A 17,500-nucleotide genomic window follows, 5' to 3' on the forward strand; every position below is an offset into this window, starting at 1 on the left:
TGTGTGTGTGTGTGTGTGTGTGTGTGTGTGTGTGTGTGTGTGTGTGTGTGTGTGTGTGTGTGTGTGTGTGTGTGTGTGTGTGTGTGTGTGTGTGTGTGTGTGTGTGTGTGTCAGGGCTCGTAGGAGGCAGCAGAGGGAGGCCCAGCAGAGTGAAGAGGAGCTAAAGTATCAGGTGAGAAATGTTACTGCAGGGACTTCAAAAGAAATACAAGAATAACACTGTGTGTGTGCTCTAGGTGTGTTTGAGGCGTCAGCAGGCCAGAAGGAACTTTCACCAGAAACAGAGGCAACTTCTGCAGCTGCTGCCTGCAGGTACACACACACACACACACACACACACAGATTCATTCATTGACCACTGGTTTGGTCTAAACTAAGTGTGTGTGTGTGCAGACCAGGTGCAGCCGTACCTGCAGGAGTGTGAGCGTCGTGCAGCCGTGGTGATCCAGAGATTCTGGAGAGGCTTTAGAGAGCGAAGACACTACAACGCCACTCTCCTACACACACTGAGAGACGTGCAGAGACGGACGAAGGCAGCGAGGACGCTGCAGAGAGCGGTACACACACACACACACACACACACACACACACACACGTGGTGTGCTCTTTGTGAGGTGCTGCTCCTGGTTTTACAGACTTTGTGATAAATGATTAAAGGTTCACTCTTCATTTTTTCAGGTGCGTCACTTTCTGCAGAAAAGGAAAGCAGCTAAGGCCCCGCCCATCCCGCCTTTCTGGATTGGCCAGAAGGGTTTGACGGACAGCAGGAGAGTGGAGCTGAAGAGACAGGTGGAGGAGTACATATGTCTGCATCCGGTGAGGAACTGTTATTCACTCTGATCATCATCACAGTTATTACAGTTATTACCCATGATGCTGTGAGCAGTACTTACAGTGTGTGCGTGCGTGTGTGTGTGTGTGTGTGTGTGTGTGTGCGCGCCCAGTCGTCCCGTGTGTCCCATCAGGCGTGTGAGCGTCTCCATGAGGAGGTGCAGCTGCTGATGCTGTCGGAGCTGTGGAGGGGGAAGCAGCAGAGGAGGGAGGAGGAGCGGATGGAGGCTCTGCTGGCTCACACACACACACAGCTGGAGCTGCTCAGAGGTCTCACACACTTCTCCTATATCCTTACTTCCTTTCCTTTCTTTCTCTTGTTCTTCCAGCAGGAAACACACACTTGTCTTGAGTAACCATCTGTAAGTCCTCGAATGCAGACTTCCTATTGGTCCACAGTCTGCTGTAAATGACCTCTTCATCATGGTCCCCCTCTCTGCCCGCAGATGCCCCGCCCCTTTCTGTTGTCACGCTGACTGATGCAGAGTCCTTCCTCAGCCCGTCGGGTCCCATCGCCACTTGTGCCCGCGACGCCCACAATGCGACGCTACAGGCGAGCAGACTGCCCTGGTGGAAGACGCTCGGTGACACCACTGCTGCGGACAAGTGTAGCCCCGCCCACCTGCAGGAGCTGGAGGCGGAGCTTGGAGGACTGTTTGTGGGAGGGTCAAAGTGTGAGGTGGACAGACTGAATGTTTGACAGGAGGAAGACGTGAACTTTGTTCAACCCAGAAATAAAAGAGTGATGTGAGCTGCTGTGACTTAAAGAGACGACGGCGTGACGGGTTAGAAGCAGCAGACTGAACCGTGGCGCCAGCAAGAGCGTGAATAACGACGCCCTTTAACGACCACAGTGGATCATGTTTCAGCTCATATTTGAGTGGAGCTGACTCAAAAAATAAAATGAAACGAGTCTTCTGAACGACTTCTTTAGTTTGTATGTGAATGTTTTAAATTAATCCGACGCCCTTTTAATAAACACGTAAAATAAAGTCGAACATGAAGTCATGATCCTGATCTGTGTGTTATCATTTCAAGTTAAAGGTGCAGTCTGTAGATTCCTCCACCAGGGGGCTGAACAGAAGATGAGACTGCTGAGGAGTCAGCCACTTCCTCCCCACCCAGCCAAAAAAAACCCAGCCACCTTCTCGAGTGGACCGTCGTCATGACGACCGGCCTGAGGAGGAGAACACGTTCACGGACGGGCTGACGTGTCGTCACAGCAGCACAAACAGCGGCACAGTCACGCTTTGTCAGGCAGCAGTGTTTCCATGGCAACGATAAATGGAAGGATTTGTTTGGCTGTGTCTGAGGTGAAGTACTGAATGAAAGCACAGATGTGACTACCTGTCACATGGTGGGATCATGTGACAGGTTGTCACAGCTCCTTCAGCATGTCTGCAGGTGTGAGTGACCTGCTGAGGTTTCAGGTCGGCGTGCAGGTGAGACTCGGACGGTTCCTCATGTTGCCTGAGATGGTTAGATGTAATGAGCTGTATGAGACAGCAGGGGGAGCTGCTGCGTCACCACAGCTGTCAGTGTGACGACTTGTTTGTTTTCCTCACTGATGACATGTTTGACACATTCTTCCAAACTCTTCATCACTAACATCGTCCTCTTCCTGCTCTCCTCAGAGGAAGCACGCCACCTTCACTGTCACAGCCTCGGCTTTAAATAAAGTTGGTGTCATAGGCCGACGTGTGCTGTGATGTCAGCTCAGAGGTCATGTCATGTATTGATCATTGATCAGAGCTGTACCGGACAGTACACGCTCCGCTGGTGTTACATAAGCAGCTGCCTCTGTGTCTGTCAGAGAGTCATCTGTAAGAGAGCAGCGCTGGAGTCCAGCAGGTAGGGTGTGTGTGTGTGTGTGTGTGTGTGTGTGTGTGTGTGTGTGTGTGTGTGTGTGTGTGTGTGTGTGTGTGTGTGTGTGTGTGTGTGTGTGTGTGTGTGTGTGTGTGTGTGTGTGTGTGTGTGTGTGTGTGTGTGTGTGTGTGTGTGTGTGTGTGTGTGTGTGTGTGTGTGTGTGTGTGTGTGTGTGTGTGTGTGTGTGTGTGTGTGTGTGTGTGAGTGTGTGTGTGAGTGTGTGTGTGACGCACACGCTGAAATACTCGTACTCAACTTTCAAATCAGCATTTTATTCCAATGTATAAGAAAGCTGTTATTTATCTGCAGGTTAAACTTATGACTTACGTCAGTTTGACTCGTACAGACACTAAAACTGTTAAAATGTCAAACTGTCAGTCATCTTCTTCATGTAGGTCTGAACTGCCTGAGCTCGTCTCCATCTTTCATTGTGTGTCTGCATTAATCAGCTGATTGTGATTGAAACAGTGAGACATGTTCCATCAGCCCTCTCAGTGTGAAAACATGAGAATAATAATAATGAATAAAGAGGTCACGCGCTGATGTTGGTTCAGATTGTGAAACAGTATCTGTGGATTATCAAAGGTTGGTACAAAAAGATTGATGTGACTTACGTTAGATTAAAAAAAGGCTAAATATGGTCATGCACTGACAGTCCAGAATCCCCCAGGAGGAGCTGGAAACCGCTGCTGGCACGTGTGACTTCATTTAGTGAAGCGCCATGGACTTATCAGGAGGATTTAAGTGATGTAGAGTGAGTTAAAGTTTCAGTCAGAGCAGGAAATGCAGAAGGTTTGAGTGTGGAGGACCTGCTGACTGGGGGCTGAAGGGGTTAACACTCAGCTGGGTGTTTTGAGGCAGGAGGTGGAGAAAAGGTTTCTCAATCTAATCCTTTCACCTCCTCCTTCATTCTTTCTCCTTCTCCAGGACGCTTCGACCTGCGCCGTCCGTCGCTCTCTGCTCTTCTGTCTTCCTGTCAGCACAGACATGCCCGGGACTCTTCCCAGGTTTCCCAGCATGCAGCGGGGAGTGACCATGCCCTCCTTGTTCAGCGGTGTCAGCACTCCCAGTTTACCCAGTTTACCCCGAGGCCTCACCATGCCCAGCATGCCCAGTTTACCCAGCATGCCCAGTCTACCCCGTGGCATCACTGTGCCCAGTTTTCCCAGTATGCCCAGTTTACCTCGAGGCATTCCTGTGCCCAGTTTACCCAGAGGGATGTCGATGCCCAGGTCTCTTGCTGTTGTATCTCAGGCTCCTCGAAGGCTGCTGCAGGACTGCTGCTCCGTGCTGGACCACCAAACACCAGGAGGTATCACTCTGACTTTTTTTAATGATCCCAACACATCACTGCAGGTCATGTTGTAACTTGTTGCAGGTGTTGTTGTAGCTTATTGCAGGTGTTGTTGTAGCTTATTGCAGGTGTTGTAACTTATTGCAGGTCATGTTGTAGCTTATTGCAGGTGTTGTTGTAACTTATTGCAGGTGTTGTAACTTATTGCAGGTCATGTTGTAACTTATTGCAGGTGTTGTTGTAACTTATTGCAGGTCATGTTGTAACTTGTTGCAGGTGTTGTTGTAACTTATTGCAGGTGTTGTAGCTTATTGCAGGTGTTGTAACTTATTGCAGGTCATGTTGTAACTTATTGCAGGTGTTGTAACTTATTGCAGGTCATATTGTAACTTATTGCAGGTCATGTTGTAACTTATTGCAGGTCATGTTGTAACTTATTGCAGGTCATGTTGTAACTTATTGCAGGTCATGTTGTAACTTATTGCAGGTGTTGTTGTAACTTATTGCAGGTCATGTTGTAACTTATTGCAGGTCATGTTGTAACTTATTGCAGGTGTTGTTGTAACTTATTGCAGGTCATGTTGTAACTTATTGCAGGTCATGTTGTAACTTATTGCAGGTCATGTTGTAACTTATTGCAGGTCATGTTGTAACTTATTGCAGGTGTTGTTGTAACTTATTGCAGGTCATGTTGTAACTTATTGCAGGTCATGTTGTAACTTATTGCAGGTCATGTTGTAACTTATTGCAGGTCATGTTGTAACTTATTGCAGGTGTTGTTGTAACTTATTGCAGGTCATGTTGTAACTTATTGCAGGTCATGTTGTAACTTATTGCAGGTGTTGTTGTAACTTATTGCAGGTCATGTTGTAACCTATTGCAGGTCATGTTGTAACTTATTGCAGGTCATATTGTAACTTATTGCAGGTCATGTTGTAACTTATTGCAGGTGTTGTTGTAACTTATTGCAGGTCATGTTGTAACCTATTGCAGGTCATGTTGTAACTTATTGCAGGTGTTATTGTAACTTATTGCAGGTCATGTTGTAACTTGTTGCAGGTCATGTTGTAACTTATTGCAGGTGTTGTTGTAACTTATTGCAGGTGTTGTTGTAACTTATTGCAGGTGTTGTTGTAACTTATTGCAGGTCATGTTGTAACTTGTTGCAGGTCATGTTGTAACTTGTTGCAGGTCATGTTGTAACTTATTGCAGGTGTTGTTGTAACTTATTGCAGGTGTTGTTGTAACTTATTGCAGGTGTTGTTGTAACTTGTTGCAGGTCATGTTGTAACTTGTTGCAGGTCATGTTGTAACTTATTGCAGGTCATGTTGTAACTTGTTGCAGGTCATGTTGTAACTTATTGCAGGTCATGTTGTAACTTGTTGCAGGTGTTGTTGTAACTTATTGCAGGTGTTGTTGTAACTTGTTGCAGGTGTTGTTGTAACTTATTGCAGGTGTTGTTGTAACTTGTTGCAGGTGTTGTTGTAACTTGTTGCAGGTGGTGTTGTAACTTGTTGCAGGTCATGTTGTAACTTATTGCAGGTGTTATTGTAACTTATTGCAGGTGTTGTTGTAACTTGTTGCAGGTGTTGTTGTAACTTGTTGCAGGTGTTGTTGTAACTTGTTGCAGGTGGTGTTGTAACTTGTTGCAGGTCATGTTGTAACTTGTTGCAGGTGTTGTTGTAACTTATTGCAGGTGTTGTTGTAACTTATTGCAGGTGTTGTTGTAACTTATTGCAGGTGTTGTTGTAACTTATTGCAGGTGTTGTTGTAACTTGTTGCAGGTGTTGTTGTAACTTATTGCAGGTGTTGTTGTAACTTATTGCAGGTGTTGTTGTAACTTATTGCAGGTCATGTTGTAACTTATTGCAGGTCATGTTGTAACTTATTGCAGGTGTTGTTGTAACTTATTGCAGGTCATATTGTAACTTATTGCAGGTCATGTTGTAACTTATTGCAGGTGTTGTTGTAACTTATTGCAGGTCATGTTGTAACTTATTGCAGGTGTTGTTGTAACTTATTGCAGGTGTTGTTGTAGCTTATTGCAGGTCATGTTGTAAATTATTGCAGGTCATGTTGTAACTTATTGCAGGTGTTGTTGTAACTTATTGCAGGTCATGTTGTAACTTATTGCAGGTCATGTTGTAACTTATTGCAGGTGTTGTTGTAACTTATTGCAGGTGTTATTGTAACTTATTGCAGGTGTTGTTGTAACGTATTGCAGGTGTTGTTGTAACTTGTTGCAGGTGTTGTTGTAACTTGTTGCAGGTGTTGTTGTAACTTGTTGCAGGTCATGTTGTAACTTATTGCAGGTCATGTAACTTGTTGCAGGTGTTGTTGTAACTTATTGCAGGTGTTGTAACTTATTGCAGGTGTTATTGTAACTTATTGCAGGTGTTGTTGTAACTTATTGCAGGTGTTGTTGTAACTTGTTGCAGGTGTTGTTGTAACTTGTTGCAGGTGTTGTTGTAACTTGTTGCAGGTGTTGTTGTAACTTGTTGCAGGTCATGTTGTAACTTATTGCAGGTCATGTTGTGACTTGTTGCAGGTGTTGTTGTAACTTATTGCAGGTGTTGTTGTAACTTATTGCAGGTGTTGTTGTAACTTATTGCAGGTCATGTTGTAACTTATTGCAGGTCATGTTGTGACTTGTTGCAGGTGTTGTTGTAACTTATTGCAGGTCATGTTGTAACTTATTGCAGGTCATGTTGTGACTTGTTGCAGGTGTTGTTGTAACTTATTGCAGGTGTTGTTGTAACTTATTGCAGGTGTTGTTGTAACTTATTGCAGGTCATGTTGTAACTTGTTGCAGGTCATGTTGTAACTTGTTGCAGGTGTTGTTGTAACTTATTGCAGGTGTTGTTGTAACTTATTGCAGGTCATGTTGTAACTTATTGCAGGTCATGTTGTAACTTATTGCAGGTCATGTTGTAACTTGTTGCAGGTCATGTTGTAACTTGTTGCAGGTGTTGTTGTAACTTATTGCAGGTCATGTTGTAACTTGTTGCAGGTCATGTTGTAACTTGTTGCAGGTGTTGTTGTAACTTATTGCAGGTGTTGTTGTAACTTATTGCAGGTCATGTTGTAACTTATTGCAGGTGTTGTTGTAACTTATTGCAGGTGTTGTTGTAACTTATTGCAGGTGTTATTGTAACTTATTGCAGGTGTTGTTGTAACTTATTGCAGGTCATGTTGTAACTTATTGCAAGTGTTGTTGTAACTTATTGCAGGTGTTGTAACTTATTGCAGGTCATGTTGTAACTTATTGCAGGTGTTGTTGTAACTTATTGCAGGTGTTGTTGTAACTTGTTGCAGGTGTTGTTGTAACTTGTTGCAGGTGTTGTTGTAACTTATTGCAGGTCATGTTGTAACTTATTGCAGGTGTTGTTGTAACTTATTGCAGGTGTTGTTGTAACTTATTGCAGGTGTTATTGTAACTTATTGCAGGTGTTGTTGTAACTTATTGCAGGTCATGTTGTAACTTATTGCAAGTGTTGTTGTAACTTATTGCAGGTGTTGTAACTTATTGCAGGTCATGTTGTAACTTATTGCAGGTGTTGTTGTAACTTATTGCAGGTGTTGTTGTAACTTGTTGCAGGTGTTGTTGTAACTTATTGCAGGTGTTGTTGTAACTTGTTGCAGGTCATGTTGTAACTTATTGCAGGTGTTGTTGTAACTTGTTGCAGGTCATGTTGTAACTTATTGCAGGTGTTGTTGTAACTTATTGCAGGTGTTGTTGTAACTTATTGCAGGTGTTGTTGTAACTTGTTGCAGGTCATGTTGTAACTTGTTGCAGGTCATGTTGTGACTTGTTGCAGGTCATGTTGTGACTTGTTGCAGGTCATGTTGTGACTTGTTGCAGGTCATGTTGTAACTTGTTGCAGGTCATGTTGTAACTTGTTGCAGGTCATGTTGTAACTTGTTGCAGGTCATGTGACTTGTTGCAGGTCATGTGACTTGTTGCAGGTCATGTTGTGACTTGTTGCCGGTCATGTGACTTGTTGCAGGTCATGTTGTGACTTGTTGCAGGTCATGTGACTTGTTGCAGGTCATGTTGTGACTTGTTGCAGGTCATGTTGTGACTCGTTGCAGGTCATGTTGTGACTCGTTGCAGGTCATGTTGTAACTTGTTGCAGGTCATGTGACTTGTTGCAGGACATGTTGTGACTTGTTGCAGGTCATGTGACTTGTTGCAGGTCATGTTGTAACTTGTTGCAGGTCATGTGACTTGTTGCAGGTCATGTTGTGACTTGTTGCAGGTCATGTTGTGACTTGTTGCAGGTCATGTTGTTATCTTTCAGATATTTAAATGTCGGGCAGGTTTTGCTGTGAAGTCAGAATGTTTTCCAGCAGAGGGATTTGAGTCCCTGATATGTTTCCTGTTTCAGCTGCTGCTGGAATGATGAATAAATCCAGATTATAGAGCGCTGAGCTGCTGCACATGGCCCGGATCAGAGCTGCACGTATACACACAAACGTGCACTGTGGAATATTTCAGACTATTAATTCTGTTCTGTATGAAATCAGCTGTGACAGCAACAAAGTGGACGGATTACCAAACAGGAAGTGAAATAGAAAAATGAAATGAAGATGAACATTATCAAGAGCTGTTGGGTGACATCGAATCAGTGTGTGTGTGTGTGTGTGTGTGTGTGTGTGTGGAGGTATGAAGTGGACGGTGAATGACAGGAGGTGTGCGTGTGTGTGTGTGTGCGCGCAGAGGATTAGCCACAGAAGTGTGTGTGTGTGTGTGTGATGGAGGTGACAGTGTGGATGTGAGCTGCAGAGGCGTCTTCATGTACGGTGAGAGATATCCACATTTATTTGTTGCCCGTCTTTAATAAGCTGTGAGTGTTTGGATGTTTGAAATGATGACAGTTTGTTTGAATGATTTATTTTTACAGTGACAATAAGAAAGAAAAAGTCCTGATTTTATGAAGTGTCAGGAAAAGGATCATGTGAAGGAAACGCTTGTGGCATTCATGTCTTTGTGCTTCTTTGTTGTTGTTGTGAGTTTTCTGAGCTCAGTTGTTTTGTTTCTAAATGTGCAAACTAGAAATGAACAGTGCTGTTTGTTTTGTGCTGTGCTGGAGGACATGATGTCTGCAGCAACGTGTGTGTAACTTGTAAAGAGGTTTATTAATGCTGCACTCTTCTCGAGCTACAAACGTGTCATCATGTGAATGCTGTGCTTACGTTGACTGAGCTGACCCTTCTCCGTCCCGTGTCCGGTGCTCTGCACAGTGAACGCAGCGTTACACAAGAGGCAGGCTGCAGGATTATGGCCGAGAGTTGCTGCTGTATTGTAGTGATTCAGTGTTATGAGCTGGCATCTTTCCATCAGTGGATTTGTTGTCTCCTTTAATCCCTCAAACCCTCCGGGACACAAATATGACAGAATAGCAGAGTCAGTGCTGTGCTGCCCCCTGCTGGACGTGCAGCTCGTTGATGTTTGATTTTGAAATGATGATGTGTGCAGGTCTGTGTGGGTGCTGCTGGGCGCTGCGGCCTCGCTACAAGCGGCTGGTCGATAACATTTTCCCAGAAGACCCCGAGGTAAACACACACACACACACACACACACACACACACACACACACACACACACACACACACGTTTCATAACAGTGTCCTGTCTGTGGTCATCAAACATGACTGACATGTATCTGCTTGTGTGTGTGTGTGTGTGTGTGTGTGTGCGTGTGTGTGCGTGTGTGTGTGTGTGTGTGTAGGAGGGTCTGGTGAAGGCGAACATGGAGAAGCTGACGTTCTTTGCTCTGTCTGCTCCGGAGAAACTGGACCGCATCGCTGCATACCTGTCGGAGCGACTCACCCGGGACCTGAACCGCCACCGCTACGGGTCAGTACACACTAACAGACAAGTGCACACACACACACACACACAGAGACACTAAACATGTATGTAACATGCATGTGGCGTGCTGCAGGTATGTGTGCATTGCGATGGAGGCGATGGAGCAGCTGCTGCTGGCCTGTCACTGTCAGAGCATCAACCTGCTGGTGGAGAGTTTCCTCAGCACGCTGCGTCTGCTGCTGGAACACGACAAACCACATCTGCACATGCTCGCCACCAACTCTGTACGTACTACTGCATCCTAATCCCACATCACAGATCATGCATGGGTCATACGTGTATTTATGTAATCCTCTTTAAACACACACACACACACACACACACAGCTGAAGTCAGAGATCAGGAGTGTGTGTTAATCTGTGCTTTGTCTGTTTCGTGTTTTCTCTTCACGCAGTTTGTGAAGTTTGCAAACATCGAGGAGGACACGCCGTCGTATCACCGCAGCTACGACTTCTTTGTGTCTCGCTTCAGTGAGATGTGTCACTCTGACCACGAAGACCCCGCCATGCGCAACAGGTGGGAGTCTCACCTCTGATTTGGACGTTTTCTGTTCTCGTCACTGAGGGATGAAGTGTGTGTGTGTGTGTGTGTGTGTGTGTGTTTAGGATCCGTGTGTCGGGGATCCGTGGTCTGCAGGGCGTGGTCAGGAAGACGGTGGATGACGAGCTGCAGGCGAACATCTGGGAGCTGCGTCACATGGAGCAGATCGTCCCCGCTCTGCTGGTCAACCTGCAGCAGCACACACACTCTGACAGGTACACACACACACACACTCTGACAGGTACACACACACACACACACACACACACACACACTCTGACAGGTACACACACACTCTGACAGGTACACACACACACACACACACTCTGACAGGTACACACACCTGAGTGTATATCTTTAGCTGTACCGTGTTGATGAAGTTTGGAGTTTCACTCTGTGTGTGTGTGTCTGTGTGTGTGTGTGTGTGTGTGTGTGTGTGTGTGTGTGTGCAGTGAGTCTCCATCAGAGCAGACTGAGGTGTGTTTCAGGGAGCTGCTGGGACGAGCTGCTTACGGACACATTAACAACGCAATCCGCCCCGTGCTGATGTAAGACACACACACACACACACACACACACACACACACACACACACACACACACACACACACACACACACACACACACACACAGAGCTACATCATTAGTGTGTGTGTGTGTGTGTGTGTGTTGTTTCAGGCACCTGGACAGTCACAGTCTTTGGGAAGGAAGAAGTTTTGCCGTCCAGTGTTTTCAGATCATCATGTACTCCATCCAGGTGAGCTGATGCAGGTGTGAGGTTAAAGGTCAAAGGTCAAAGGTCAAAGGTCACCTCACAGTGCTGATCAGCTGTTTGATCTGTGTTGTCAGACTCAGCACTCTCACCTGGTCATCCAGCAGCTGTTGGGTCACCTGGACGCCAACAGCAGGAGCTCGGCTTCAGTCCGAGCCGGCATCGTGGAGGTCCTTTCTGAAGCTGCTGTCATAGAAGCTACCGGATCTGTGGGTCAGTCAGCGTCCACGTCTGTGTGGTCACCATGGCAACTAGCGTGAAAGTCTGACATCCCTGTGTGTGTGTGTGTGTGTGTGTGTGTGTGAAGGACCCACAGTACTGGAGGTGTTCAACACGTTGCTGCGACAGCTCAGGCAGAGTGTAGACTACCAGCTGACTGGTTACTATGACAACGCTGGGCAAAACAAAACCACCTCAGCTGAGGAGAAAACGCTGCAGGACGCCGTCATCAAAACCATCGGTCAGGGACGAGGCGCCCGTGATTCATGCGTGCACCAGCTGGTCGTTTCCGTTTTCTAACGTGTGTGTCACTTCATCAGGATCCTTCGCCAACACACTTCCTGTCTACCAGAGGTCAGAGGTCATGCTGTTCATCATGGGGAAGATCCCGGTTCCAGGAATCTACCCCGCCCTGGGGTCTCCCAACGCCGGGTAACCCTCAGCTCTGCTGTTTAGAACACAGGCCACGTGTTTAAAACCCCCCTGAGTAATATGTGTGTGTGTGTGTGTGTGTGTGTGTGTGTCAGGTTTGAGGGCAGCATCATGATCCAGGTGATGCTGTTGAAGTCGCTCCTGCAGGTGAGTTCAGATCCACTGTGCTTGTCAACGTTTGTGTAGAAATGTGGGAGTGTAATCTGGCCCCGCCCCCTTGTGGCGTGCTGCAGGTGTCGGAGCATTATGAGAGCAGTAACCTGCTGACGGCGCTGCCCTCGTCCTTCCTGGAGCCGCTGCTGTCCTTCACTCTGATGGAGGATCCAGAGATCCGCCTCCTCGTCCTGTCCATCCTCACCTCGCTCATCGACCGGCGCCACAACGCTGCACGACTCTCCGCTGCCAGGTAACATGACGAGCGCTGCTTCCTGTGAGTCAAACTGTAGCATGTCATCTCCATCTAGTGGCAGACCGGTGTAACTGCACCTGTAGCTGAAGTTTATATTAAGTGCATGGTAATGAATGGATGAAAGACGAAGTTTGGATTGTGAGTCATCAGTGAGTGCTGCGTTCATGTGCTGTTAAAAACATGGGATAAATGAGTGTCCAAGTAAGAAAATGACCGTGAACAGCACTTTGGGAATCTCCAGAAACACTCGACCTGCTGACTCTGCACATTCAGAATTTCCCCAGTGATGAATAAAGTGTGTGTGTGTGTGTGTGTGTGTGTGTGTGTGTGTGTGTGTGTGTGTGTGTGTGTGTGTGTGTGTGTGTGTGTGTGTGTGTGTGTGTGTGTGTGTGTGTGTGTGTGTGTGTGTGTGTGTGTGTGTGTGTGTGTGTGTGTGTGAGTGTGTGTGTGTGTGGTTGCAGTGTGACGTTCGACGTGTGTGTGTTGGAGCTGAAGGAGGAGCGATGCTCTCGTCAGGACGTTTTGTTCATCAGGAAGGTGAGAGAGAAAAACAACACGGTGACTTGAAGTTGAAAGATTGAGTGCTGTGAATGGAAGGTTTGATGATGATGATGATGATGATGATGGTGATGAAGATGATGATGATGAAGATGATGATGGTGATGAAGATGATGATGATGATGGTGGTGATGATGAAGATGGTGATGATGAAGATGGTGATGAAGATGGTGATGAAGAGGATGATGATGATGATGATGATGATGATGGTGATGATGATGAAGATGATGATGATGAAGATGATGGTGATGAAGATGATGATGATGAAGATGATGATGGTGATGAAGATGATGATGGTGATGGTGATGATGAAGATGGTGATGAAGATGGTGATGAAGAGGATGATGATGATGATGATGGTGATGAAGATGATGATGATGAGTGCTGATTGGTTTCATGTTTGGTCGCCGTGACGTTGGCTGTGTTACGTGTGTTTGCAGCACGCTCAGCGTCTGTACAGGCACGTCTACCTCACCTGTAAGGAGGAGAGCAGTGGGCGGAGCCACTACCAGGCCCTCATCACCTTATTGGCTGTCCTGAGTGTGGAGCTGTCCAATGAGGAGATGGTGGTTGATTTGATGCGCCTGGTGCTCGCTCTGCAGGTGAACACATCTTCTCCTGTGATAAAGTTCATGTATGGTCCTGTCTCTGCTGAACTGTCTGTCTTCTGATTGGCTGGATCAGGAGCTGGCGTTGTCCAATCAGGAGCGTCTGTCGGTGTTAAACCGCTGTGGTATTCACGCCGTCTGTGCCGTGTTCCTCCACGTGCTGTGTCAGCTCGGTCCTCCTCCGGCTCTGCAGCAACACGTCACACAGGTGAGGAGCCAGGGGCCTCTGATTGGTTAGTGGAATATGACGTGTGCATATTAATGTGTGTGTGTGTGTGTGTGTGCGTGTGTGTGTGCAGGTGGTAGCGCGGCGACAGAAGGACGCTCCTCACCTGCTGCTAGATGACGTGTTGTGTGAAAACCTGAGGTAAACCAATCACAAGTAGACGTTTTAATGTGATGCTTATGATGTCTGATCAGCTGTTTTAAAAATGATGTGTGTGTGTGTGTGTGTGTGTGTGTGTGTGTGTGTGTGTGTGTGTGTGTGTGTGACCATAGTGAGCTGCAGGTGGGTGAAGAGTTTTTGTTTGTACAGTCAGAGATCTGTGAGGCTCTGACAGGAAGCAGCTACAGTGCACACGACGAGCGCTTCAATACACCGTACACACCTCAGCTGACAGGTATACACACACACACACACACACACACACAGACTCATACACATGCAGACACACACACACACACACACATGCAGACACACACACACAGACATGCAGACACACACACACACACACATGCAGACACACACACACAGACATGCAGACACACACACACACACACACACACACACACACAGACATGCAGACACACACACACACACACACACACACACACAGACATGCAGACACACACACACACACACACACAGACACACACACACACACACACACATAAATTGGTGATAAATTGTTCAGATCTTGTTCTCAGTCACAAACAAACACAGTGTGCTTAAAGTAAACACACACAAACAATGATGTGTTGTCATGGAAACGTTGAGAGTGCAGGGTGATTGAAGTGAGGAGTGGGCCGACCTGGAGTCTAATCAATGTGAGGACATTGGAGGTGTCCTGTAAAAGAACACACAGCAGTTTTGCTGATCAGGCCTGGCACAGAAGAGCTACCATGACCAACTGTTGACTTGCATAAAGCCTTGATGCTGATTGGTCCACGGTGCAGGAGCACAGTGCAGCATGCTCCAGGAATCTGTGGCACATGCTCACTTCTCTGTGATACTTAAACACACTAAACAAGAATGAGGCTCATGGAGGAAGTCACTGCTCTCCAAAAAAAAACACAAAGAAACACAGCACTGCTGGAAAAATGGAGCAAAGTGGAGAACACACAACACTATGAGGAGAAAAAAAGGAACCTCAACATGAAAACCTCATGTGAACTGTGAAGTCTGGAGGAGGGAACATCATCAGGCCCTGGACTGATTTCTATCATGTCAAGTTTATCCAGACAGGAGGACTTAAGGACACCTGTCCACCTATTCAGGCTCAACAGAAGAGGACGAGCAGCCAAAGCACAGAGGTCAACACAAAGGAGGTAAACACGCCTTCCAGCTGACATGCTGTTGGCATGATTCAGACCAGACGTCCTCACAATACTGCTGAAGTCAAAACGTTTCCATGGAGCGTCCTATAAAAACATGAGAACACATCATTGTGTGTGTGTTTACTTTAAGCACACTGTGTTTGTTTGTTGTTGTGACTGAGACCAAGATCAGCTCAGCCTCTCTCTGATCCGTGTGTGTGTGTGTGTGTGTGTGTGTGTGTGTGTTTTAGATGAAGATCGTCTGTCTAAGAGGAAGAGTATTGGAGATGTGGTTTCTCTTCAGATAGACATGAACCCTGAGAACGGGTCTGAGACACAGCAGGTACGTGTGTGTGTGTGTGTGTGTGTGTGTGTGTGTGTGTGTGTGTGTGTGTGTGTGTGTGTGTGTGTGTGTGTGTGTGTGTGTGTGTGTGTGTGTGTGTGTGTGTGTGTGTGTGTGTGTGTGTGTGTGTGTGTGTGTGCGCGCGTGTTATGACGGGTCTCTCTCTGTGTGTGTGCGCGTGCCTCTGTGTGTGTGTGCGCGTGCCTCTCTGTGTGTGTGTGTGTGTGTGTTATGACGGGTGTGTATGTATGTGTGTGTGTTATGACTGGTCTGTGTGTGTGTGTGTGTGTGTTCTGACAGGTGTGTGTGTGTCCCTTGCAGAGGCCTGAGGTGGAGCAGATCACCTTTGAGACGTTGAAGAACACGATTGGTCAGTGAAAGATGAAAGTGTCATAATGTTTATCTGTTATCATCCCTGTTCTTCTGTTTAAAGCTGTGTGTGTGTGTGTGTGTGTGTGTGTGTGTGTGTGTGTGTGTGTGTGTGTGTGTGTGTGTGTGTGTGTGTGTGTGTGTGTGTGTGTGTGTGTGTGTGTGTGTGTGTGTGTGTGTGTGTGTAGAGGATGGGGGGAGTGTGGAGGAGGAGGAGCGCAGGAGGATGCAGCTGGTGGAGAAGTTTCAGACGGCTCCGTTTGAGGAGATCGCCGCTCACTGTGGCGCCCGAGTGAGTGTCTCCTCACCTCTTTACGTACACTGAATGTGTGTGTGTGTGTGTGTGTGTGTGTGTGTGTGTGTGTGTGTTAATAAAGTGTGTGTCTCTGCAGACGTCGCTGCTTCAGTCCAAACTGAACGAAGTGTTCGATCTGATCATCCGTCCTCCTCCGTCTCCATCCGGTCACTCGCAGCCGCGCTCCACGCCGCTCTATGAGATGAAGTTCCCTGACCTCTGTGTTTATTAGTGTTCAGTAGGAAAGGAGGCAAGGAGGCAAGGAGGCAGGAGAGGAGAGGAGAGGTAGGAGAGGGGCTATAAGGAAGCAGCAGGTTAGGAGACAGACGTGAGCAGTATTTGTGTTTAGGATGATGTTAGTGTTAGAATGTCATTTATTGTTTGTGTGAGTGGAGATGAATAAATTTAGTTTGTGTAGAAAAGTGAACAGTTGTTGACTTGTTGTTTGTTTGTTTGTTTGGGAGTGAAGCAGCAAAATAAACAGTTTGACTTGAATTTGTTTGCTTGTTTTTATTTTGAGATGTTTTTTCTGGATGAATATTCGTTGGTCTAGATTGTGTTGGAGCTTTTATTTTGATAGTGTGTGTGATAGTTTTGTTTCCTGTTTCCAGGCAGCGTGAGGTGTGAGGTGTGGAGAGGCTGCAGTCAGATGCGATTGGACGCATCTGACGAGATGTTGGCGTGCAGGATGAAGACAAAGATGGCCGTGTGTTTGGTTGCTTGAAAACATTTCTTTATGTTTCAGATGAAAGTTTTTGACACAAATGAATAAATATGAAAACGTCTGTTTGTCTTTCAGGGTCGCAGTCGGCAGGTTCAGAGCTTTTTATTGGTCACTGAGACGCCTCCCTGGCCGCTGCCTGTGGGAGTAAACGGCGTCCCGGCTACTTCTGCTGGCCGTCTTTGTTGATGACGGTTTTGAAGAGCGTGAGCAGAGGTCTCTGGCTGCGCTCCTCCCAGCTCTTCATGAAGCCGCCGTAGCGTTTGGCGTCCGGCGGCCCGCTCCAGCGGAAGTGTTTCATCTTGTACGTGCCGTCCTTCTTGTCCAGGAGCTGCTGCTGCTCCTCCTCCTCCATCACCTCCTGCAACTTATTCTCCTTCTCCTCCTCTGCCGCCGCCGCCAGCAGCTCGCTCACCAGGTCCCGCCTCTTCATCTCTTGAGGGAACACCTCCGCCGACTCCTCCTCCACGCCGTTAGAGGCGTAGACTTTGACCGGGCGGCGTTTACGGCCGACGGGCTTCCCCCAGCGGAAATGCTCCATGGAGTAGGAGCGCTTGGTCTGAGGCGACGAGGAGGAGGAGGGGAGGACGGAGGAGGAGTCTGGCGAGGATGGAGGTTGGAGGTGGGCGTTGCCAGGGACGACGGGGGTCTCGTCTGTGAGGTCAGAGCGGCACAGCTGGATGCACTCCTGCAGGAGACGAGCAGACGAGGTGATGTTTGTGAGAAATGTTTTTATACAGGTGACAGCCAATCAGATCGCAGGGATCTTAAATGAGATGTGTTATCATTCCAGTGAGCTGTGGTGATTGGTTAGAATGAAATGATGAGTTT

At 47.0% G+C, this 17,500-nt stretch overlaps 3 protein-coding genes across 4 annotated transcripts in view; 2 read left to right on the forward strand and 1 right to left on the reverse strand.

The window, feature by feature from the left end:
* Nucleotides 1-1,825, forward strand: part of iqcb1 (IQ motif containing B1) — an 8,259-nt gene extending 6,434 nt beyond the window's left edge. The window contains 7 exon segments of the mRNA XM_079336404.1: nt 115-172; nt 237-312; nt 394-557; nt 679-816; nt 945-1,101; nt 1,278-1,543; nt 1,574-1,825. Coding sequence (XP_079192530.1) covers nt 115-172; nt 237-312; nt 394-557; nt 679-816; nt 945-1,101; nt 1,278-1,531 — 847 coding nt within the window. The 3' untranslated portion in view covers nt 1,532-1,543; nt 1,574-1,825.
* A 260-nt stretch (nt 1,826-2,085) lies between these two features.
* On the forward strand, nt 2,086-16,302 carry LOC306818704 (protein EFR3 homolog B-like). 2 transcript variants are annotated; one of them, XM_079336402.1, is made up of 24 exons: nt 2,086-2,144; nt 2,466-2,682; nt 3,625-4,009; nt 9,472-9,548; nt 9,725-9,852; nt 9,941-10,091; nt 10,262-10,383; nt 10,473-10,622; nt 10,860-10,955; nt 11,086-11,164; nt 11,257-11,392; nt 11,487-11,639; nt 11,719-11,830; nt 11,926-11,977; nt 12,064-12,236; nt 12,701-12,776; nt 13,238-13,399; nt 13,482-13,613; nt 13,705-13,772; nt 13,904-14,025; nt 15,193-15,284; nt 15,606-15,654; nt 15,842-15,945; nt 16,046-16,302. In XM_079336402.1, exons 3-24 carry the CDS (start codon nt 3,685-3,687, stop codon nt 16,178-16,180), a joined length of 2,694 nt encoding a protein of 897 aa, XP_079192528.1. In that variant the 5' UTR covers nt 2,086-2,144; nt 2,466-2,682; nt 3,625-3,684; the 3' UTR covers nt 16,181-16,302. The 2 variants fall into 2 exon arrangements, with proteins under 2 accessions (XP_079192528.1, XP_079192529.1); XM_079336403.1 differs by lacking the exon at nt 2,086-2,144 and adding an exon at nt 2,306-2,369 and having other exon boundaries at nt 2,468-2,682.
* An 87-nt stretch (nt 16,303-16,389) lies between these two features.
* The window catches only part of LOC306818572 (pro-opiomelanocortin-like), a 1,606-nt gene continuing 495 nt past the window's right edge, over nt 16,390-17,500 (reverse strand). The window contains exon 3 of the mRNA XM_079336232.1: nt 16,390-17,357. Within this exon, the coding sequence (XP_079192358.1) occupies nt 16,833-17,357 (525 nt within the window). The 3' untranslated portion in view covers nt 16,390-16,832. The remainder of the gene's footprint in view (nt 17,358-17,500) is intronic.

This window comes from Symphodus melops (genome assembly GCF_947650265.1).
Source record: "Symphodus melops genome assembly, chromosome: 23".
NCBI classification, from domain to species: domain Eukaryota; kingdom Metazoa; phylum Chordata; class Actinopteri; order Labriformes; family Labridae; genus Symphodus; species Symphodus melops.

Coding starts and splice junctions, on each gene's coding strand:
- LOC306818704 (XM_079336402.1), top strand. CDS start 3,685: ATGCCCGGGACTCTTCCCAGGTTTCCCAGCATGCAGCGGGGAGTGACC. Junction 10,956..11,085: donor GCAATCCGCCCCGTGCTGAT/GTAAGACACACA, acceptor GTGTTGTTTCAG/GCACCTGGACAGTCACAGTC. Junction 12,777..13,237: donor ACGTTTTGTTCATCAGGAAG/GTGAGAGAGAAA, acceptor GTGTGTTTGCAG/CACGCTCAGCGTCTGTACAG.